Genomic DNA, 25,480 nt, shown 5'->3' with positions numbered 1-25,480 from the left:
GATAAACAAGCATTTTGGCTTTGCAAGAATCAAACTACTGTGTTTTTGCAGCCTGTGTGTTTCTTCAAGTTTTGTTATCGCTACTGATCTCAGACCTGTTTTCTCACCACACATCCTAATATTATACATTGCATTTTAAAGCTAAAACCTGACCCCAGGCCTGTGGCCAAGGGCGACGGTGAATAGCTACACTGCTCTAAACAGTGTCTTTGTAAACCGGCTATTTTTAAAGTGGATGGGAGGGGGCAGTGTTGGGGAGGTGGTGGGGTTGGGTGCACATCACTTTTTATTAGCTTAATAAATCACCTTTGTTGTCAATCAAGGCACAGAGAATAATTGGATATGGTTGAAGCCTTGCGTGATGGATTATAAATCATTCCAGATTAAATTAAAAGATAATGCACAAACTTAATGGTTTGTGTTTTGCAGTCTAAATTGCCTTCGAGCAGTGTTGTTTTCTCGCTTTATTGTGCGCCGTTTTTCTCTCCTCTAAAACCCTGCATGTTTCCCAGTCTTTTACTGTTTCGGGGGCACCTCAGTGTACTGTGTGTGTGTGTGTGTTTGTCTTTATTTTCTATGATGTGTCCATGTGCCGATGTGTTGTTCCTACGTCGGGTTTTATTTAGATTTTGTGTCTGTTTTTATGTCTGCCCTGCAGCTCGACTGCAGACCTCTCAAACGCAGCGCGAGCAATATCATAGACAATCATTCCCCTCCCAACTCATCTACACCCTCTGCCCTGTCTGCTTCCAAATCAGAATAAGGCAAATCTCTTTCTGTTTGCCTCGCCGGCCCGGCTCGATGCTAACAGATTAACCCTGACATCCTCAACAAGCAGGGCTTGCTTCTCAGGTGCCATCCAATGAGAGGAGAAAGAGGGAGAGGGGGGGAAAGCCGACCCAATAAAGAGAGGAACAGGAGCGAAGGAGGAAGAGGCAGAGAGGCTATATCTTGCGTATTAGCGCCGTGGCTGCCCTGTCCGTTTACGTGCTGACAGATCCACTATTATCATAATCGGCCAGAGAACATGACGGGACGCTGAAGCGATGATGTCGTTTTATTTACGGGTGAGGCCGCCCCCCCTCGCTCGGCGCTCGCGGGCCGCATACCCTGGCGGGCCGGCACGAGCGGGCGAGTAGGTCAAATGACATCTTTTGATCAGAGCTGTCCAAAGAGATCAGAGGAGAGTGGCAGGTAATGGATACCCAGTGACACTCTGAATGGAGAGAGCCAGCGACTAGATGACTACATGTCTCCCATTAGGAGCATCTCTTTCTCTCTATCTCCCGTTCCTCTTTGCTTTCCAGGTCCACTTTCTCTCTTTGTATCCCCATCTCTTTCCCGCTCTCTGTTCCAAGGCCTTTAGATTGACGTCTCAGCGTAGTACCTAAATCAGTGGACTGCCACCGGCTAACACTCTGCATTATGGGTTGGAAAATGCCTATTATTTCGTTGCCTAACGTATCTGCCAAGTTCAGGGCTTGTGTACGAGACGCACTGACTTTATTCGCTTTAAATCTTTTTTGTTTGCATCAAATCGCTTTTTTATTTCTACGTCATCTTATGTTTCTCTCTATATATTTTTCTTTATGCCTACACAACCGTGTTTATATTGTGTTGCTAATATGTGTTTTGCGTGTGTGTGGTAGCCGAGCCGAGCGAGGCCCTGGGGATCACAGCAAGGCAGATCTGTTCTCTCCCATTACCCAGCAACCCTCTCTAATGGGAGACTGACACACTCCTGTGATTCTGAGTGGGACAGAGGGAGAGAGAGATGCGTTATGGGAAAGATTACTGAAAGTAGAAGAGGAACGGCAACTCGCAGAGGAAAACTGAGATTCAGAGAGGGGTATCTCAGTAAGATACACATGTAAACTCATTCAAAGGCAATCACCCCTCCCTCTGTCTCTTTTGGCCTCTTGGGAGTTCCCTGTGTTTGTGTGAGTGTGTATGTCTGACCTCCGGTTGCCCTGTGCTTTAGGAATGTGACTTCTCCAAGTGCAGCGCGTCGGAATAACAAAGGCAGGCGGGTGGATCATTTGGTGGAGATCATCGTTTCTCTGTTTTATAATTGTTTAGGATCCCTCTTTGAGGTCTACATACATAAACTAGACTAATCCTTAAGTAGAATTTAAAGTCAAAGCCCAACTTTGGTTTTATATTTTATCTATTTATTTATTTATTTTTATTAGGCCAGGTTAGAAAACCAAAGGGCAAGTTGTCACAATGGGAAAAATCGTTATAGCTTTTCTGCTAAATAAATAGTAAGAATATGTATTGAAATTGGTATGTATCACAGTAGATTTTTTTATCTTTTAATAAGATTTAATAAGAATATTTAATGCCATAGATTTTTCATAATATAAACATAAAAAAGAAGATAAAACTCAATCTCACTGAAGATAAACAGATACAGTGATAAAAAATAATAATGTATACAGTACTGTGCAAAAGTCTTAGGCCGCCACCACCAGCTTTGTTGGTTTAGCAAAGTTTTAATAGTCATCCATATTTATTTTTCACTCTTTTTTTAAGATACAACAGAAAATATATACGCCAAATAAAAAAATCAGAACTAAGGGCATTTTCACATTAGCACTTTTGGTGCGCACGCGGGTTCGATTGACATCAGAGTTCGGTACATTTGGATGATGTGAATGCTGTCTTCCGAACTCGGGTGCGCACCCGCGAAACGTACTCGAGTCCGCTTAAAAGGGTGGTTTGGGGTCCGGTTCATGTGAACTCCAGATCGGTTCGCTGCTAATGTGAGCGCAATTGTACCAAATCGCAGAAGTGAACCGCTGCTAATTACGTATTATGTGGAATGTCCCACCAAAACAGACGGGTGTGTTTGTGTGCGTGCACTTACCTTGACAACAAAATGCACAGAAATCTTGCTTGACTTTTGTTCTTATTTTTTTAAACCTTTGGTTTTGTTTTCAAAGAAATAATACAGAAACGCACTTGCGTCTGTCTGTCGCAAACATACTAAAGTCGTTTCGATGACAACGGGCTGTCCGTCGACCTCAATTTTTGCGGAGGCATTCAGAAATCATCTCTCTGCTTGCAGTTCGTCAATCACGCTTGTCGTCTTCTCGTTTACAGCAGTTGCCAAGCAACATGAGAACGCGCCGGCTGCAGCTTGATGATGCAAGCGTACCGCGGTTCGGATGCAAAAATAATATGTGAACACAGTCCATGGGGGGCATGGGGAGCAATCGAACTCGGGTTTGGACCAGGCAATCGCACCAAATGTGAAACCGCCCTAAATGTCTTCTTCAGGCATCGGTCGGTATTTAGTGTGACCTCTCTTGGCACTAAACACATCTTGAGCTTTTTAAGGAGACCGAAGTCCTGAAGTCATTCGATTAGTATTAACTTAGGACTTAATTTAATTTGTCTGCTATTGCTCAAGTGGAAGGGGAGTTTTCCCTAAATACTTGACACTTCAGCTTATACTGTTTTTAATACAACATGCAATTTTTCAGTATTTTCTGGTTGTATTCAAATAAAGAGAGACTGGGAAATAATTATATATGATCACTATACCATTGCAACGACAACACATCTAAGCATGGTGGCCTAAGACTTTGCACAGGAGTACTGTATATGAAGAATATATTATTAAAGGTAGAAAATTGATTTAGTTGAGAGCAGTGAGAGATTTTTTTCCTCAATGCTGTTTGATCAACAGTTATAAGGTAACTTCCTCTTTAAGATCAAAGTCCAATATACTGTTACACGTGCTCTTTCTCTTTTAGCTGTTTACTCTCTCTTAAGCCCTAAATAGTTGTGTTTATGAGGATACTTGCAGTGACTGGAATTGTGACGCATATATGTATTTAAGGCCATATAAAGCGGCAAAAATGCCCAAGAGCTTAATGAGCAATTGATGCGAATATAGCACTGTTGTTTGTGTTTCAATGACTTATAACTGCGGTGCTTAAATATGTTTACAAACATTAAGTTTTCCTGACCACGCGCACAGCAACGTGACGTGGGCGCGTAACCTCGATAGAGACAATAGTCCAAAATTTCTACCGGTTGAGTATTGGTAAATAGTAAACTTCTGTTTCAGACAAAATAGCGGGATTATTAGGAACACCATACCAATACTGTGTTTGACCCCCTTTCGCCTCCAGAACTGCATTAATTCTACATGGCATTTGATTCAACAAGGTGCTGAAAGCATTCTTTAGAAATATTGATAGGATAGCATCTTGCAGTTGATGGAGATTTGTGCACATTCAGGGCACGAAGCTCCCGTTCCACCCCATCCCAAAGATGCTCTATTGGGTTGGGATCTGGTGACTGTGGGGGCCATTTTACATTGAACTCGTTGTCATGTTCAAGAAACAAATTTGAAATGATTTAAGCTTTGTGACATGGTGCATTATCCTGCTGGAAGTAGCCATCAGAGGATGGGTACATGGTGGTCATAAAGGGATGGACATGGTCAGAAACAATGCTCGGGTAGGCTGTGGCATTAAAACAATTCCAAATTGGCACTAAGGGGCCTAAAGTGTGCCAAGAAATCATCCCCCACACCAGTACACCTTTGCATTAATGAGAAATTGAACACGCAGAACTCATGTTGGACCAAAATACTTTTATTTAATTAAACATATTTAAACATGCAAAATGTGACAACTTGCCCCAGTTAAGTTGATACGCATGGTCCTTCCACATAAAGTCCAAACATCTGACATCTGGTCTAGTCTGCACAGGTGGATTTCATTCAGTGTCTCTTACATATAGGGAACACCTGCAGTAGGCTTCATGTCCTTCAGAGCATTCGCTTTTCATTTGGAGATCAGCCTCAGCTGTCAGTGTGATGTCCTGAAATGCAGCTCATAGGACTTATAGGCTGTGTCCCAATTCAAAGGCTGCGACCTTCTAAGGACGGGTTTTTTTAGACCGATTGCGTCACAGCAGCGCGACTTGAGGCTGGTAAGGACGTCCCACTTCAAAGGATGCTTAGAAGGAAGCCTCAAAATGCGTCCTCATTTCTCCGCGATGTTAAGGATAGAACGAATGGATCCTTAACAGCCGAGGATATCCCAAGATTCATTGCGCGCCTGCAACGGCGGCTGGATATTATAAAATAAACAATTAAAACCTTCATTAAATAAAAGTGTGTATTTATCAAAAAACAAGTTTGTTACTGTTTTAGTATTATAAGTTTTGTTTTGTGTTAATATTATTTTTTTATGATGCATATATTTCTAAGGTTGATTAATTTTATTTAATATACTGTTGAATAGTTTAATCTACATCAACGTGTCATATTTTCTAAACTAAATTAATATTTTTCTGATTTCATATTTATTTTAATTAGTCAGAAACGTTTCCGCTATGTCCTGCTGACAGGCGCAGCAGGTGACGCCAGTTATGGGTCGTCCGAAGGTTATAGACCGTCTCATTTCAGTTCTCTTCGCGAACTTCTGAGGCTGCAACCTTGAAAGACCGAGTGCTCATCTTTAAGGTCCCATGCTTGTAGGGTTGCAGCCCTTGAATTGGGACACAGCTATAGAGTCTGAGAACTTGAGTTGCATGTTAGGATAGGTTTAAAGCTTGTAATGTGTAATTTTCAATTTGAATTAATTCATATAGGACTTTTCAAAGGTGTTGCATAGCTGCAAAGCAGATTTGCATGAAAAATATAAAAACAGAAGATCTAATACATAGAATACAAAGTTGAAGATGGTAGAAATGGAGTGGTTGGTTTGGTCATTTAACTTTTAGCAAGTATTTTATGATTATCGACTGATGCAAAAAAAATCATCTGATTATATCAACCTGGCTGTTATATTAGTTTATTTTTTATGTCTTTGCAAAGTTTTTGCTGTGTAGCTATATTTATCAGGGTTGCCAGAGCAGTGACCTACTGAATTGGGTTATTTGTCTTTTAGACATTTGTAGAGGACAAACAGACAGATGGACAGGTTATAGGAACTTTGTTAGCTGTGGACAAACCTTCTGAAGAAGGCCGGCCAGAAAAGTGTGGGACGTTCTGGGCGGACGTTGATGTTCATTAGTGACTGATAGCATTTTGGAAGTGATGAAGCGTGTTTTTACTCACAAGAGCGTTCGTGCTGTGCTGTTTTAACCCCACAGTTCAAATATCTGAAGGAATAGATCCAAAAAGCACATCTAAGGTTTTTATTGGAGGTATCTCCAGAGGATTTGGCTCCGAAATGATTTTGTCAACAGAACTGTTTTTTTGGTCACCATACATAATTGAAGTCAATGATCAAACAATATTTCAGTTCAGCAGTTATTTAAACAATCAGTGATCATTGCGTTCACGTCGGAGGTTAATGCTGTGATCGCCCCCCTTTATGTTTCCTTAGCAAGGGGTTTCTAAACGCCTGCATCAGCACTGAGCCTGTTGGTGAATATAAATCAACTTTTTGTTTGTACGTTATTGTGTTGCACACAAGATCATTTGTATGACTGAGCACTCGTGTGTGTGTGTGTGTGTATGAGGCTGTCCAATCTTGATGCCGTGTAGGAGTGTTAACTCTGGTGGAGGTGCTATGGCAGCGGGGGGAAGCTCTGTTCTCAAGCGTGGTTACCGGTTGCCGTGCACATGCGAGGGGGGCGAGCGAGGGTGTGTAAACATACACACACATACACACACTGTCAGGGGCTCTCCCGCTGAGTGGCATGAGCGGGCGATTAGCCGTGCTAGCGTCTGTGTTTACCAGCTCTCTCGCTCGGTTCTGCCAGCGTCGAGGCACATCCAGTCCTGTTTTTTTTCTCCTTTTCTTTAATCCACACCAGCTCATTTTCTCTCTCACTTTCTCGGCTCTCATTTTCAATCATTGTTATAACAACAGATGCAAATATTTTTATATATAACTACCTCTGATTTGTTCCTATTGGTTCGTTCCTGATGGGAATATTGGTTAGTTTACAATTTAATGTCTACGTACAGCATCTGTCACATGCTGTCGATTATCGCAATAATTTGACTCGCCCCACAGCTTGTAAAAACGAATGGAAAATGCTTTTTTACGGTAATACACTGGCAATGGCAACCCGACGGGCATGTGTGCAGCCTCGCAAATAAAGGTTTAAAATAGTTGCATATCAACATTGTTGTGGAAGTCACAGCTGTCCGTAGACTTTAACTTGTAAATAACCCCTGTAAATATTGTTTTAATGTTATCGTAAGTAAAAATGTGAGATCTGAGTAATGATGCGGGGAATTGAAACGTGCTACTCGCCATAGTAACTATCACTAAGTAACGATCAAAGCATCAATGATGATAGGTAGAATCTACTCGTGTCTGTCTGTTGTTGTTTTTTTACTAGGTATCTCTCTCTCTTCTTTCTCTCTCTCTCTCTCTCTCTGTTACACTCCTCTGTCCATCTAATCCATCTCAATGTGCCGTTTGCGGGCTAGGCAGGCTGGCTAGAGTGGTCTTAGTGAGCTCTCTTTTTTCTGGCTAGCCTTGGAGCAGGGCCTCCATCAGTCAGTGGGCCTGGTCGATGGGGCGTCTCTCTGGAATCGATGGCACGCCTGTCTGCTCTGACCATCCTTCTCTCTCTGCCTCCTATGTCCATCCGTGCCCTCTCGCCCACCCCGGCGTGGGACACACACACACACATCTCCTCTACGTACCCGCCTGGCCTCCCCACCAATTTGTCTGTGCATGTCAAATTGCAATAATTAAACATTATTGATCTCAGATTCAATTAACTTCATTAACGCGGGTCATGATAGCCGAGGAGAGGAGATGGAGGGGAGGTGAGGAAAGGAGCGAGGGTGGAGGAGAAGAGGAAAGAGGAGAAGAGAAGTGGATTGGTGCTATCTCATATTCTCCAGCCGCACACAGACAGCCTGTCTGCTTAAGGCTACAAACCATTTTCCTCCTAATGATATCACATTGCAGATAGTGGCATATTAGAGAGAGATACCTCCCATTATAAATGTGGGCTTTAGGGGCTATATATAGCAGCTTTAATTACCAACTACTCACTCTTTCACTCTCTCCAGCTCATCCACACACCCAGAAGTATTGGACTGGGCTGCCGACTTCAACCGCTGTCTGTATAAGTGAGGCTGATTGCAAACAAGATCCAGAAGTAGCAGCTGAGGATGTCTGCTTGGTTCATACATATTAGTTCAGTGTATTTCATGTATAGAGAGAAAGGTACACCAAAAAGACCTGATAGGCTGAGAGGTTATTTTCTGCATATAAAAAACAGCGATGGATATTTTTGACATTACCGACTGTTAACTGTGCCCACTTGGACGATTTTAAAATCTAACAGCGCTGTCAACAGATGTGCATGGTTTTTAAATGTTTAATTTGAAGTATTGTGAAAATAAGTATTATGACACAGTGTTATTAGATTGCATCACATTGGCAGTACATCGGCCACCATGCTCACTAGATATCAATACCAGCATTTGCTGTTGAAAACTCAGAGCGGTGGACAACTAGAACAGCCTAAAGCGCTTTCATCCCCTTCTATGCCAAAATCTGGCATATATTTGTGGCTTACAGCAGACGCTTTATTTTAACTAAGAAGGGCACCTTGCTTCTTTAAAGCATTTAAGCTTTGTTGTAAAGATGAAGCATATTTGCATAACATAGCACGGCCTTGTTATTTTGATGAAAGGGCTCGAGGATCAGTTTTATCATTTCGATATGTATTAAGGTTTTCACGCTCTGATAATTTCAAAGACTGTATGCGTTCTAATAGTCCGGACCCAGGCGGCCATACAAGTTTGCAAGGTTACGCTCTCCACTGCCTTGATAAACAGCATTCTCTGCTGGTCGCCTGCCTGGACATCCGAGTGTAAATTAGATCAAGCTTTTCTTCCAGTCTAATGCCAAATCATTGGGAGGTCATTCTCATTTTACCCCCACCCCACCACCACTGTTGGTTCCAAGCATCCTGTTTTCTAATTAAAACAGCACCTGTGTGGTATGGGGAGGCCTGGACCAGAGCGCTGGATTTAGAAGGTCCAAGGATGAAATCTCAATATTGTTCCCAGCCAGATCACACAGACTCCTGGTACACTGGGGGCTTGGGATTTGGATTACAGCCAGGACGTGCACAGACACTCTGTGTGTGTGTCGCAGATTGTCGGGACTCTCTTGTTAGCTCCTGCCTTTGCCGCCTTCTTGTCTTTCGCCACCTCTCTCAGGTTACCCGGAGGGGGGTTACTGCTGATTGTTGTGTTGTCAAGCAGGGCTAATTCTCTGTTTGGTGTCTGAAAATGAATTTTGAACAAAATACACACATGTACAGAAACATGAGCGCACGTCTTCCTCAGATTTGCTGTAGGGTGTACACCTACACACCAGCAATACTCTGTGCTCCACATACAGTGAAGTTCAGGTCAAGGTTACAGTGAGACAAGTTTGAAGTGATAAGCAAACGCTCCCTCTCTCTCTATGTCTCTCTCTCTCTCTCTCTCTCTCTCTCTCGCTCCCTCTTTTTGCCCACCAGCACACCCACCCTCATTTTTCACTTTAATCACCAGCTAATCATTTTGTGTAATTATGTTCAAGGTTGACCTTACATTTTTACATGTAGTGGTTTACGGGGAGCTAAAGATTTCTTGATACAACTACCACCTTTTTGTGTGTGTGTGTGTGCGTGTGTGTGTGTTGTAATCACCGTGAGGAGATTTAAAGTCAGGGGATGTATTTGAAGGAACAGGGTTTTTACATTGCTATTTGGCCTTGATGTAAAGCTCTGCTTCTTCTGCTTCCTGAACGAAGGCATTGTTCTCTTAAACAGCTGTCGTTTTGGCTGATTCAGAACAGATGGCTGTGTGTGAGCGTGTGCATGCAAGTTTGTGTGTGCTGCACGATCACAGTTGGTTGTGATTTGTGTAGGGGGCGATTCGATTTCACAGACTGGCTGTGATGTGTGTGAGAAGATGGATCCTAATAATAATGCTGTAAAAAATTTCACTGTCAATATTGAAGAGCCTTTGTTCGTAGACTTATGCATTTTCCTAATTACTTTTTTTTGTAGTGCAGCATTTCGGAAAATGAAATGGCATGTTTACAGTTTATATTGGTCGGATATAAATACGGTTTGTATACTATCAGGTTTATAATAATCTAATAAGAATGAAAATTACTGTATAAGGCTACGTTACATGACATTTAAAAGCCTGTTGAGGTAAATTAAACGGTTTACTTTTATTTATCTTTTTATTCATTCTTTAAGTAATTAGTTTTTTTTAGACAGCCAATGTCATTGTCACTTAAAGGGATAGTTTACCCAAAAATGAAAACTAACCTGTTTTCTGTTTTTCTTTTGTTAAACGCAAAAGAAGATATTGTGATTAAATGATGGTAGGCACACAGTTGATGGTATTGTCTTCCATAGTATGTTTTTTTCCTACTATGGGAATCAATGTGTACCATCAACTGTGTGCCTACCATCGTTTATCGCAATATCTTTTTTGTGTGTTTCTTAGAAGAAAACAAATCTTAAACGGGTACAAAAACAAAATGAGGATGAGAAATTGCTGACAGAAGTATACATTTTTTAGGTGAACTATCCCTTTAAATAAAATCGTTTCACCCAACCAAGAATGTTTTAATGGACTGCTATTAATTAAAATGATGGTTAATTCTTTAGAAATGTGTTAAAGTAAAAAAGTAAAAAAAAACAATGTTATTCCCTCAGATGTTCCTTCTATACAAGTTGACATATTATATTTAGAATAAAATCTATATGCTGTGTGTACAAGTTATATTATGACTAGTGTGACATTTGCTGTATTTAGACATGATCGAATGTGTTCACAGAAAACCAGCGTGTCCAATAGAGTGTCTTCTCTCTCTGATGTTTACATACCTGGTTAAAAGCAAGATTAACAGATGCAGTAAGGAATGCGGGGAATTATTTCAGTGTTATATTTTTCACTCTCCCACCCCTCTCTCTCTTTCTGTCTTCATCCACTGTAAGTTAAAAAGAAAAAAATATTTTTGCTTCTTTTTCCATCATACAGCTTTGTGTATAACATGACCATTTCTTTTTATGAGCAGTTGTGTTCTCCAGGCTTAACTGTAAATAATAAATTTCAACTTTTCTAATCTTTCGTAATTGACGCAAATGTGTTTGGTGCCGGGATTTTTATGTCGGAAACGTACATACAATCATTTTTATTTACAAGCAGGCAAGCCTTTGCAAGGTAATGAGTGAGAATGCTTTCTTAATTTAAATGGCGAGTGTGTCTGTTTGGAAATGCATTAGGGGCTGCTGAAGAAGCGTAAGACATATTAATTGACAGACAGGAACTGCTGTCTCTGAGGTTGATACAAGTAATTTATTACTTCAGAAACGAATGCCACCTCCAGAATGTGCTTCATTAATTTCAAATTTAGTTTTAATTTCAAGCTGTTGCCCCTTGAGAAGAATAAGGTGGCAACTTCGGTTTGAAGAGTCATTTTTTTCCGTTCTTTTACCCCCCCTTCTGTCGCACTCTTATTTCAGAACAAAGAAAGGGAGGAACATAACTTCATTCCATGTGGCAATGTAATGCAATAGAAAAGTAGGGAAGGAATTACTGTAGCAGTTTATGATATGAAAAAAGTCTGACTGATTGTTTTGTTTGTCAGTGCTGTAGGAAAACACGGATGCCTGACATTTCTATCAGCTGTCTATCCACTATACAAGGCATTGTGGGAATGCAATGTGTCAAATCTTCATAATTGGACACTGTGATAACATGTCTTTTCTTTGTCTCTTTTTTTTACCTGCAGCATATGTGCCAGAGGAGCTGAAAGATGCTGCCTTACTTGATGAGGATGTTGAGGGTGAGGATTCAGCTGTGGAGGAGGAACCTGCCATGAAGTATGTGTGCCAGGACAAAGACTTACTTCTTAAAGACAGAGCAGGCTTCCATGACTCCCCACCTGCTGATTTCTCCAGCCATGAAATGGACAGCGAGTCCCACCTAAGTGAGTCAAGTGACCGCATGTCAGACTTTGAGAGTGCCTCCATAAAGAACGAAGAGGACAGCTCAGCCAAGGAGCCTCTCACTTCACTTTCCTCAACTTCATCGGTGATGATGACAACAACAGCCACGCCAAGCGGTGAGGAGGCAGCACCATTAGGCCCAGACAGCCTGGAGCAGATGAAAGCTATCTACACTAGTTTCTTGACCAACTCCTATTGGTCATCGCTGAACTTGAATACGTCCCAGCAGCCAGCAGAAAAGCCCCCACGCAGTCACAGTAGCAGCAGCAGCAGCAGTAGTAGCAGCAGTAGTTGTGGTAGTGGAGGATACGACTGGCACCAGACAGCTGTGGCAAAGACCTTGCAGAATGTTTCACAGAACCAGAGCAGAGTTCTGCATCCAGCATCCGAGCCAAACCTCTTCAGTACTGTGCAGCTTTACCGACAGAGCACCAAACTGTATGGCTCCATCTTCACTGGTGCGAGCAAATTCCGTTGCAAAGACTGCAGTGCTGCTTACGATACACTGGTCGAGCTCACTGTGCATATGAATGAAACAGGCCACTACCGGGACGACAACCATGAGACAGACAGTGAAGGTACCAGGCGCTGGTCGAAGCCCCGCAAACGTTCTTTGTTGGAGATGGAAGGGAAAGAGGATGCGCAGAAAGTCCTTAAGTGCATGTACTGTGGCCATTCCTTTGAGTCACTGCAGGACCTTAGTGTTCATATGATTAAGACAAAACACTACCAGAAAGTGCCTCTGAAGGAACCTGTTACACCTGTGGCTGCCAAGATTATCTCCTCAGCTCGTAAAAGAGCCCCGATTGAGCTAGAACTCCCCAGCTCGCCAGACTCCAATGCTGGAACGCCCAAGCCCTCTTTATCTGACCCCAATGACCTTCTGCAAAAGACCCCTAATCCCTACATCACACCCAACAACCGATATGGACACCAGAATGGTGCTAGCTATGCGTGGCAGTTTGAGTCACGGAAGTCCCAGATCCTGAAGTGTATGGAGTGTGGGAGCTCACATGACACGTTACAGGAGCTTACAGCTCATATGATGGTCACAGGACACTTCATCAAGGTCACTAACTCTGCCATCAAGAAAGGCAAACCCATCATGGAGTCTATGTCCACAACAGCTCCTAACACCATATCTACTAATGAGGATAAAGTACAGTCTGTGCCACTGGCTGCCACTGCATTCTCTCCACCACCACCCGCACCTCCTCCCCCTAGTATTTCCCCTGCAATCACACCCAAGGAGATAAAAAAGGAGGAGAAGGAAGTAGAATGTACAAAGGAGCCAAATAATTGCAGAGACAAGAAAGCAACAGAAAGTGAAACGGAGGAAAAGTTTGATGTTTCATCCAAATATCCATACTTGACAGAAGAAGATCTTGAAGAAAGCCCTAAGGGGGGTTTTGACATTTTGAAATCTCTAGAGAACACAGTAACATCTGCCATCAACAAAGCACAGAATGGCACACCCAGCTGGGGAGGCTACCCCAGTATTCACGCTGCCTACCAGCTTCCAAACATTATGAAACTTTCTCTACGTAACTCTGGGAAAAGTTCCCCTCTCAAATATATGTTTTCTGGAGAAGAGATTCTATCTCCTACCAAAAACCAACCGCTAATCTCTCCGCCTAACTGCCAAACATCTCCTTTGCCCAAAAACAATTTTCATGCCATGGAGGAGCTTGTAAAAAAAGTAACAGAAAAAGTGGCCAAAGTAGAGGAGAAGATGAGGGATCCAGGAACTAGGTCTTCCCCGCTTAGACGGACCACACCCTCTCCTTGCAGTAGTGATGCAGGGGAATCTGCCCGAGGGGAGTCCCCCAAGGAAAGGAGAGGAGCCAAAACTCCTGAGACCAATGGTGGGGGAAACACTCACAAAGACACAAATGGTGAAACACTCACCAAAGAATCTGTGGAAAATGGCACTGACCATGTTGCTAAAACTCCTGTTTCCACCTTATGCAGCAGCACCGCTATTATTACTGATCATCCTCCTGAGCAGCCGTTTGTTAACCCTTTAAGTGCTCTTCAGTCAGTTATGAATGTTCACCTTGGTAAAGCTGCCAAACCTGCCCTGCCATCCCTTGACCCCATGAGTATGCTCTTCAAGATGAGCAACAGCTTGGCAGAGAAGGCAGCCGTAGCTGCTTCCACTCCTTCTCAGACCAAAAACACAAATGATCATCTGGATCGCTACTTTTACCACATCAACAATGACCAGCCTATTGATCTGACCAAAGGCAAGAGTGATAAGAACAGCTCCCTGGGATCTGCTGCCCTGTCCTCCTCCACCTCTACTCCAACCTCAATTTCACCCTTGTCAACCATAACCATGGCCAAAGCCTCATCTGCTGTGGCCTCTTTCATGTCCAGTTCACCTCTGCGCGAGAATGCCCTCTCTGACATTTCTGATATGTTACGTAACCTCACAGAAAGCCACGCGTCCAAGTCCTCCACGCCGACGAGTCTCTCAGAGCGATCTGATATAGACGGGTCGACACCCGAGGAATCGGAGGAGATCTCTCCCGCTCAGAAACGAAAGGGTCGGCAGTCCAACTGGAATCCTCAGCATCTACTCATCCTGCAGGCACAGTTTGCTTCCAGTTTGCGGCAAACGGGTGATGGCAAATACATTATGTCAGACCTCAGTCCACAGGAGCGCATGCATATTTCCCGTTTTACCGGCCTTTCAATGACTACCATTAGCCATTGGCTGGCCAACGTCAAATACCAGCTGAGGCGGACAGGTGGCACAAAGTTCTTAAAAAATCTTGACTCTGGCCACCCTGTCTTCTTCTGCAGTGACTGTGCATCACAGATTCGTTCCCCCTCCACCTATGTCAGCCATCTTGAGTCACATCTGGGCTTCAGGCTCAGGGACCTGGCTAAATTATCTGGAGAGCAGCTTGTTAGCCAGATCTCACGCCACAACAAGGGGCTCTCTGAGAAACTGCTTTCATCCCAAGCGCATTCCTTGAGCCATTCAATCCCAAACTCCAGCCCTCACTCACTCTCCCCTTCCCCAGATGAGGAGTCAAATGGCACCTCATATCAGTGTAAACTGTGTAATCGGACTTTTGCCAGCAAGCATGCTGTCAAGCTCCATCTGAGTAAGACCCATGGCAAATCCCCTGAGGACCATCTTATGTATGTTTCTGAACTTGACAAACCTTAGCAATTGCCAAGGACAAAAACTCTATCTCTCTATCTCTGTCCTTTTTCAAGCCTTCTGACTAACATTTCTTAAGGAAAAATTAAAAGAACTTAAATTAACGAAGAACTAACTGCACATACATGCCAGAAAACTACTGTTTAGTTTTGGCACATCGTTGGGAGTTTTCCTCCCCGGAACACTCATTCAGCCCTAGAGACTTTCTGCATTTTTATTTAAAAGTGGATAACAGAGAAAAACAAATGATAATTTTCTAACTGTGCAGTGTTGAGTGAAGAGGTGCTTTTGTCACTGGTAAAATATGAAGGTAAATTAAAAAAGACCTAAAATGAAGTTGTATGTATTTGAAAGTTGTGTAAATTGGATTTTTGGCATCCTTGAGATGCAGTAAGCTGCATGCTTTAATGAAATGGTTTAGTTCAATATTTGATAACTGAATCTGGGCTTTTCTTTATCTCTCTTTCCTTCTCTCTTATGTTTTCCTTTTTAACGTGACATAAATATGCTGGTCTCAGCATAAACAATTTAACCCTCTGAGTACGTCTTAATACTTCGATATTTACAACCCCCAGAAAAGGAAAGGAAATTATCAGTAAAGAAGAAGAAATTTGAGATTGAAAGTTCATGAATATCTGAGGAGGCAAGTTCTAGGTTGTTTCGACCACCCCAAAAAGAATCACAGTGTCTGATGATAGACCAGCCCATGTATACACGGACAGCTAGCTTGCAGTGCAGAAATATATGTGAATCCAAAATAGCAGTCTTTTCGTTTGCTCAAATCAGGGGCCTTTATGAATTCAGGTCGGTGTAAAAATGTGTACATAAAAACATAAACTAATTTCTGTCTAAATTATGCATCATTTTATATTTTTTAATTTAAGATGAGTATGACTATCTACTGGTGCACAATATATGAAGACATTAATGAAATTGTTTTGCACAATAGTTTTATAAATATGTTATTTAATCAGAAGATATGATTATGAGAGGGAAAGAAAACATGAGAAACACCCTAAAGTTGTATTTCCACCTCGTGCTCAAAGGGTTAAACTTCTTGTACAAGACAGTACTTGTTCCATCATTTCACTTAAATGGTTGTATAAAAAAGATGCTACTTTATAATGTAAGGAGGAAATCCACAATGTAACCCTTTTATTTATAAACACTCTCGGTTGTTGTTTCATATTGTAGAATGCCTTTTTCGATCGGTAACTTTAATTTTGTTGTTCTGTCTAATTATTCCTCCATAAATCCACACTGCAGCTTCATCATTTTTGGGGATATGAAAGGTAACCATGGTTACCTTGCCTCCAATTGACAGTTCTGCTACATTTTGGCAGTTAATTTACTGAAGTAACTGACAGCTGCCAGTGAATGGAAATCTTATGTGTAAAATATTGGCATGTTAACAGCACAGGCACTGTTATGCATTCTGTGCCGTGTTTCCTTTTTGTTGTTGTTGACAATGAAGCACTCATTATATGACTTCATATAACCTTTTTTCTACTGCAGCATTAAATTGAAATTGTTTTCGGTTTTTTTGCAATAACTTGATGTGTCATGGCTCACAAGTCTGTCGGGCGCCGGGGGATAAAAAATGAGGAGATTAAAGCAAACTGCTGTCAGTTAAATAGCAGACGACAAGAGTGTGAAAAGAAAGGTCCGGTGGTCTTACCCTACAGCTACACAACACTGAGAGGAATGAGCATGTGTGTCTGTGTGTGTGCGCGCGCACGTGCATAGACCTCTGTCTCTCAAGCACAAAGTGTTTATAGTACCTCTGACTTTAGTGGTGTCATATATTTTGGGCGGATCTATCCCATCACTCCTCTCGTCTAAATCCCTGCTCGGTGACACATCGACTCGCACCATCTCCTAATATGGTTTAACTAGGGAAACATCAGGCTGCTTGAAGGGCGATGTGCCTTTCCCTCTCTACAATGGAATGTAACAGATAATTGCTCTGGCATTAACTGTCTCTTTTTCACCATTTTCACTGCTGTAATTAGCAAAAGCTCTTGCATTTTGCAGGGACAGATTTGTTTGGGTCTCATCCAGAACGATGACAAACCCACATTTATCGTTCGACTATAAAGCTCCATTTTAGCATAGATTGCATACGGAAAAAATCTAAATGGCATACTGTACTGTTTGCAGATGCCTGGCTTGATGTTTATGTCTGTGAGAGAGGGGAAGAGACAGATTCACATTAAGAGGGAGAGAGAGGGAACAGATCAGTGCAAGTAGAAGCATGTATAAGATATATCTCATAATGGTGGGACACTTTCTCAAATGTTTAGTTACCGAATACGTTCCTCGTCAGATCTGTCAGCTGGCGTTCGGCATGCACACCTACACGCGCACGCTCGGAAACGTCAGGAACCAGGTAGAGGCTACATCATGTGTGGTGACAAGGTGCTGCTGTGTGTGAAAATGTCAGCCTTCACAGGCTTCCCTGAAGTCTGGCGCCATATTTAAGGTGCTCATTAGTTGCAAAGAAAATATTCGAGAAATTGAAGTGTAAGAAAACCATTTTCTCTCCTCCGTTTCAAGCCATAGTGGGGGTTATTAAGGTTGAATACAAGACATTTAACTATTCTCACACACGCACATAAACAATATCCCAGTCCTTAAAGATGCTAGTGGCGTCTTTTAAAAGTCACATACATTTATATATTATATAAAGCTGTTAACGATATCCGTGTAAAGGATTCTAAGATGTTGTCGCACCAATATTCAGATATCGGACTGGAGATGGTGACGTGCTTTGCAGTTTGACCCAGTTCATGGCAGATCGTAAACTGGCACACATACTATAAAGAATGTGTGTTTGTGTCTAAAAGGCCTAAATAATTGTTTCAAATACTTCAATAATGGGTATATTTCCCAGGATGTATAGAGTGTAATTGGTCTGTACACATAATCAGCTCAGAATGAGAGGTTTACGTGGGCAGGACTGAACCACAGAGTTGTGGCTTTATCTCCGTCGCGCTGCTGCTACAAAAGACCAGAGCGCCTAAAACTCTGAGAAACTCTCAAACCAGCCCTTACAGCACAGAAATGAATGCCGCATTGTAATGCTATTGAGCTTCTGAGGGTCTCCGTGTATTGCTGGACTTCTCAGATAAACTGAATTGCGGATTAAGCACGGCACTGGAAATGCATCTGTGTTTACGCTATCGCGCGCAAACACTCACCAGTACTATTTCCAGGCGGCCTACACAATGAGCGGGCGCCGGCACATCCTGCACATAGCAAATTACAATGATGCAGGCGACACGCGCATCCACACGCTGCACTTCTCAACAATCGGGCCTGATTGATTCACTGCTGCGCTGACCCAAAGCTTCACTTTGTCTGCGGACGCCTTTGAGGCGAGCTGTCTCTCTTAACCTGTGTAATTTACATGCGCTGTAATTCACTCACCATCTGCAGTCTCACCTTGGAAGCACTCCCATTACAAATGCTAATTTAGGGCACCTTATAAATTCTCTCAATCGCTAGTAGGAAGACGATCTACACACACACACAGAGAGAGAGAGAATAAAGGGAAAAAATGAATATTAACACAGAAAAAAACTCCTTTAAATCATGGGCGTGTACCGATGACCCTAATATTACCCCGAGCAGAAGAAAGCAAGCCAGGGAGAGATGGAAAGGGAGGAGTCAGGCCGTATTGTAATGCACCACCGTAGATCTTCGAGCTGTCGCGTTCCCAAAGTATCTTAAAATAATGCGTGTGATGAATGTGCAATTTCCCTAATTTACGGGCCTCTGTGTGCTCCCGGCTACGTGCAGGATAGAAATCTTAAATGGGGCTTGAACGGTTCTTCGCACAACAAGAAATCAATATGCCACAGCTTAAGGAGCCAGGAGTTGGAGAGACTTCAATTCCTACTTAAACACACACCTGAAGTCTCCCATGGCAAAATCATTTCACATACATGTGGAGTGTATGTGAGTGTGTGTTTGCCATTTATATCTCTTGTCTTTGAGAGCCGGTTGGCTGTCAGTGGCTCGGTACGATGACAAAGGGCATAATGGCGTTGTGCAGCAGTGTGCCATTACAAATGTGATCACCAATCACTCGAGACACAACACACTCCATGCTGGAAGAGGTAATAAGGTCTCCGCGAGCACACGCTCGCCCCCGCCCGACCCGATCGCTTTCCCACGTTGGCCTATGCGTCTGCGAACAGACAAACACACCGAGAATTATTTACAGTACAAAAGCAGTTAGTCGCTACAGTACAGATACAAACACAACCCGGTATTTATCACGCGGGGCAGACATTAAAGCTCACCAACTGAGATGAATGATAATGCCACTATAAAAAGAATGCTTATAAAAACACTTGAGTGTGATTCTTTTAGCGCATGTAACACAATAAAATCTGTCTGAGGTGCTGTAGTTGCGAGCTGCTGATGCCAACCAGCGTGACTTCATTTATATACTAATTCATTTTAATTTGCCTACAAAACAGCATTATTTCTGTTTGCACTGCACCTATGCCCTAGAGACAAACTGAAATGATGCATTTTAAATGTTGCCATGCTCAAAACAATGCGATCGTGGTAATACGATGCCAGAAAGCTGCTTGTACAAGTAGTTGTGCACAGCATATATTGTATGTACGGGTAATGTATAAAATGTACTTTATGTGTAAAAGGGTTTTCAAAGCTTTGCATTGACAGTATAAAAGTTAGATTAAATTTGATTTATCATATTTTTATTTTAAATAATAAGTGAAACTTACTCTCCAGACTGGATTAATCTCCAAAACACACGTTTTTCTGTATCCTCTGATAACATGAGTATTGAGTAATGCACGGTAATATAATATACTGCTACTGGGCCTATAAATGTCTCCAGTTGTCCTAATACGCATTTCCACCATGTTATGGATTTCATGTTAATAATTTATTTTAAAATATTATCCCTATGGGTCCTATAAAATTTGCATGTATATGTGTGTTTTCATTGTAACTAATGTTGTTGCATCTATTTTGCCCTCTTAAGAGTTAAACAAACATAGCCCTGACATGGCCCTCTTGCCCTGTCACTCACCCCTGGCCTTTGACCCGAGCCTGGGGGTGAACGGCAGGCTACTGGTACTCATTTTTTTCTCAGCACCAGCAAGGAGCTGTGAGCAATGAAGAGCACTGAATATTATTTTATTTATTTACTTACTTGGATGTCAGTTTTAAAATGTAAAAACTGTGAAATTGGGGGAAAAACGTAAAGTATTTTAAAAACGTAAAAAACTTGAATGTAAAAAATTATAAAGGAAATAGTTCACCAAAAAAATGTCTGTCATCAGTAACGCAGTCGTCATTTTCATGTTGTTCTAAATCTGTTTCTTTATTCTGTTTAACACAAAATATGATATTTTCATGGTTAACGGTACCCATTGACTTCCATAGCATTTTATTTCCTACTGTGGAAGTCTGTGAGTATCGTCCGCTCTATGGTTACCATCATTTTTTAAAGGGGGATATATCATGAAAATCTGTCTTTTCCCTTGTTAAAGTGCTGTAATTGGGTCCCCAATGCTTCAATCAACATAGAAAATGTAAATAAAAAAAAACGTAACTTAGTTTTGGTAAACCAAATTGGTCATTAAAATTTGGCTCACCTTGTGATGTCAAAAATGTCATCAGCTCATTTTCATTTAAAAGGACACACCCCAAAAAGGCACATTTTCGCTTGCACCTACAAAGTTGCAATTTTAACTCTTGGGACGCCAAAGACTTATTTTTCATATTTAAAAGTCTCATTATATGTCCCCTTTAAATATCTTTTGTTTTTTTAAGATAAGAAACTCATACAGGTTTAGACCAACGCAGGGGTGAGTAAATGATGACAGAGTTTTCATTTTTTGGTGAACTATCACTTGATGACTAAGTTGTAGACATAGTCTAGAAATTTACATCAAAACAATTTAGTTTTTTTTGTCAGATAATTTTTTTAATTATTAAATTATAAATAAAAATACAATTAAACTACAAATCTGTCCAGCTTCATACAAATAAACAATACTGAAAGTGTGTTTAATCAGTTATGATCTAGTAAGCAGTGCACCACATAGGCTACTCTTTTCCACCAATGCTGTGGCTAGAGATCTTATGTTGGGTGCTATGTGTGCATGACTTCCTCTAGGTCTGTGTCAACACCAACGCGCAGCTTTCATCTTTCCTCTTTTCCTTTTCACATTGTGACAGTCATTTGACACCTGATATTCCACATCATTTTCCTGATGTAATTATTTCTTTCAAATTTTCTTTTTCTCCCCTTTTACCTCTTTCATCTTTAAATAGAACTGTGCACTGTGTTCTTCTTCATCTAACTTAGAAATAAACCGTTAATAACACAGTTAAAGTATTTCTTTGACGGATTTAAGATGGAAAGAAAAGTTAAAATATTAATTTGCGATTGTCGCTTAAAGTAAGCGAGATGTCTGATGTCGGAGGGTTTGTTGCCTTGGGGCTCCGACTGGAGAGGACCTCTCACAAAGGTCAGAGGTGAATCTTCTAAAGCAAAGTGATAAGGGAAAGTGCTTAGCACCATTTAACCCGAAACACCCCTTACAGTGCTCCATAAACACACACGCGCGCACACCCAAATTCAATTTCCCCCATCTCTAATAGAATAACAGAATTAAGAGGTCACCGTGCCCAAACTATTTTAAGTGTCTTATTTTGTGAAATGGCAGGAGCCGTATTGAGCCCTGGGGGTGTTTTTCTTCTCAGCATTATCTTCTAAACAATAGCCCTAGACCCATTACAGTACACTACACATGTGAATACTCTGTGTTACAGTCAACATTTTAAACTGGAACTACACGTTATCTATTATTTGATATTAATAGGACACATCTTTGTTACTGTAGCTCAATAGGCAGAGCATTGCATTTACAGCAGAGGTTATGGGTTCGATCCCAGGGAAGACACACACTGATATGTATTGCTTAATTGCATGTAGTTCGCTATGGATGTGCATCTGCCAAAATGCATACATGTTAATGTAAGGTGAATAAAACAGCTATTAAATAATTAAACATAACAGTTGCATCATATTTGTAATACAATATGCTAAAACATATAGCAATGGACTGTAATACAGTATAATGAATAATCTTCATATTTTAGCCTCATGCATTATCAATAATTGGCTTTATGTAGGTGACTAGAACAGCTATTCAATTACAGAATTTATACCACGGGTCTGTTGAATGCTGCATTCTGATTGGCTGAGAAATGTTCTATGGGTGTTGATTATTTTTCTGTACACCGCACACCTAACTTGTTAAATGTCTTAAAATAGGCACCAGAGCAATGTTTGTGGTAACCGTGGTATAAGCGAAATTATTGACTTCGGTCCTTTGAATTATTTGAAAATAATCTGCTTCGCGTCGTGCCGCATTACCACCTTGGTGTGCATTATTTTCTTATAATTCAATGGCCCGTCGTCAATTATTCCTTACACAGTATACGGTATGCAACTATAACATATTACCATGAAATGTACTACAGTAATGATACAGTAGTGTCCTTTATTAATTATACTCTGTGCTACTACTGTATAACACATTATAATGACATGCAATACACTATAATGAATAATCTCCATATTTTAGCTTGATATATTATACCTAAGCCTCTCAGCTTCTCTTGACATTTGACTTGATATGCACATGCTGGGTCATTTAACAGGTGCCCATAAATCTCTCTAAAAAGTGGAGAACAGCGGTTAACATGGATAGCGATTGGTTGATTGCTACCTGCCTGTCAGCATGGTCTGACAAAAGTGGGCGGGGCATGCTGCACGTCAGTGGCTGGCTTCCAAAGACAGTTATCTTGTTCTCGAGTCGCCTCTCAAAACTCATTATCACACTCAAAATTATTTCCACCCACAAGCTGCTTAATTAACACGCATGTCCAGACTCACGTCAGCTCACATATATTGATTACAACATCAGACCCTCGCATCTGCCAAAGCTTTGAGTCAGACAAAGATAGGGAAGATAGAGGACCAGGAGCGGGGAAGAGAAATGTACGTTAGGCGTCTCCAACAAACCACTACATTATCGACTCCATTTTGTTCCTTTCCTCCTAATGAATTATGGGTAAGCGAGCTAATGAATGGCGGTTCTCTGAACAATGAGCGTGCGGTAATCTCCCGTCTAGCTCACAGCAGTCGGGTAATTCTGGGTAATTTCAGGCTTGGCCTCAATCAGTGGCATTAGCCATCATCTCAGTCCTGAAGGGGTTAATTAGGGGCTGAGAGAAAAGCCCAAATTAATTGGCTCTCGTCCGGATGAAGGGTAGAATAAAAAAAACCAAGAGCTCTGCTTTTTAATACATTAAGAGCAGCTGACAGCAGTTAATTGCCCAGGACATAAATAGAGTATTTATAGCAAAAAAAGGAAGGCAGGAAATAACATCAGAATTTTTTCCATCTGTCAGCAGAAAGGTCAGATGTTTGGACAGGGCACAAAAGACAAACAGCCGGACAAAGATACAGAAAGGGATCTTGGGAACTGTATTTCTGTAGATGTGGAAGGAAAGAGAGTGTTGTGGGATTTGTGTTTTCTTTCGTTTCCCATCTTCTGTATTTTAAGTGATGGTACGGCGACGGGCATCATGCATCGGTGAGCATGAAACGGAGTCGGCAAAAGCGCTGAAGGAGTACTCTCCTCCTGGAAGCCTCATCAGGACTTGTCATCGCTCTAATGAATATCATTTAAATTGCTTTGTATATGAGAGTGAGTTTGGATGTCGATTTAATTTGCGCATGTGTTTGAGTTCTTCTGCTTGGCTAGGCGAATAGAGACAGATAGATAGAGAGAGAGAGAGAGAGAGAGAGTGAGTGAGTGAGAGAGGCAGACTAATGAAAAGCGAGCTGGGGTGACAGTGTGATGAGACTCGACCCGATCAGACGAGTTTGAAAGGAAATTCTGACAGGGCTGGAGAATAAAAAATGCGCACTCATGTGCACATACACACTCAGGCACGCGCAGATGCAAAGTACACGCATGCTGCATCTCAGAAAGTGGCTGCAAAGTGGTTTATGTTATCAAGTCTACTGTTGAATTGTAGCTTGGGGGTGCACCTGTTCTCATTTGCTGATATCCCGTGTCGTAGAGGGACCGCTAATGACGGTTGAGGAATTGTCCGTAGGCTTTGTGTATATGTAAAATAAATAAACCCGCTCGTCCCCTGCGCGGATGGGCGCCTCCTCGGCTTTTAAGCGTGGCCTTATCAAAATAAAATTACAATATATGCTGATACTGTATTTCAACCCTCCCACTTGTCCCACTCCAGCACTCATTCTGAACGCCCGCACAGTACTGAGTCGCGGTCTTTGCTGCGCGCTGTGAAATATTACAACCTTTCCTGAAGCAAAAGATATAAATCCGCATTGAGGAATTGCAAAAACAGCACAAAGCATTCCCGGCCCACCGCTATCTAGTGAAGCACTGATGATTTAGCATTGCAGGTGCATCAGGACCCCGAGCTCTGCAGACAAAGCCCAACCCTGCAAGCTTTTTGCTTTCTCTCTCTCTCTCTCTCTCTCTCTCTCTCTCTCTCTCTCTCTCTCTCTCCTTATTTTTTTATTTTCGATGGTAATAAATGCGTCATTTGTAATTCATTTCAATTACTCAGGCTTTTTAATTGAGTCGGATCCAATTATGCCCTGGCAATTAGTATAATCAATTACGCTTTGATTACGCAGGTTTTCATGCTTGTCACTGCAGGATTCGGCACAGATGGGGGAAGTGCGGTGTGATTTCAGCCCATCGTCACTGCTATCTACGTCCCGGCGGAGGAGACGGGCCAGGTAGATCTCGGTATGTTTTTCAACTGCGCCTCTGATGCAGGATCCGGGGAGACATGCTGATATGCTTGTCAAAGTCAGCATTCTGACTGCCACAATTCATCTGAAAGTTCCTCGCACCTCACTTTAAGCAGCACCTTTCTGCCATTCCTGGGATTTATTGTGAGCGATAAAATTCGAGCTGTGAGAAGATAGGTTTTAGCATCGTTAGAGAGAGCACTTTTAAAGGAAAGTGCGTCGAAACATCCCACGCGGAGGGTCTTTAAAAACCTCAAATCGTATCTGAAGGGTGGGCACATTTAACCCATTACCATATTATTCTGGCAATATCAACACTGCATGCTAAGTGTCTGTACTATTGAATAAGGTGGGCACATCGTGGTATGAAATGGTAAATATCCATACTGTACACTGTTGTGATAACACTAGTGTATTATAAAATCTACCTTATATGCACTGTCACGTTGGATAAGAGGAAGTGCCAAATGCAGAAATTTAAA

General features: G+C 41.8%; 1 protein-coding gene across 6 annotated transcripts in view; it reads left to right on the top strand.

Annotated features, from left to right (window-relative positions):
• Nucleotides 1–16,691, top strand: part of tshz3b (teashirt zinc finger homeobox 3b) — a 350,078-nt gene extending 333,387 nt beyond the window's left edge. For all 6 annotated transcript variants that reach the window (XM_055208427.2, XM_055208409.2, XM_055208417.2 and 3 more), the window contains one exon: nt 11,748–16,691. In XM_055208427.2, coding sequence (XP_055064402.1) covers nt 11,834–15,145 — 3,312 coding nt within the window. In that variant the 5' untranslated portion in view covers nt 11,748–11,833 and the 3' untranslated portion in view covers nt 15,146–16,691. The remainder of the gene's footprint in view (nt 1–11,747) is intronic.
• The last annotated feature ends 8,789 nt before the right edge of the window (nt 16,692–25,480 follow it).

The sequence above is a fragment of the Misgurnus anguillicaudatus genome, chromosome 21 (assembly GCF_027580225.2).
Source record: "Misgurnus anguillicaudatus chromosome 21, ASM2758022v2, whole genome shotgun sequence".
Lineage (NCBI taxonomy): Eukaryota > Metazoa > Chordata > Actinopteri > Cypriniformes > Cobitidae > Misgurnus > Misgurnus anguillicaudatus.
The sequence above is the reverse complement of the archived record's forward strand: the minus strand, read 5'-3'. Positions and strand labels throughout refer to the sequence as shown.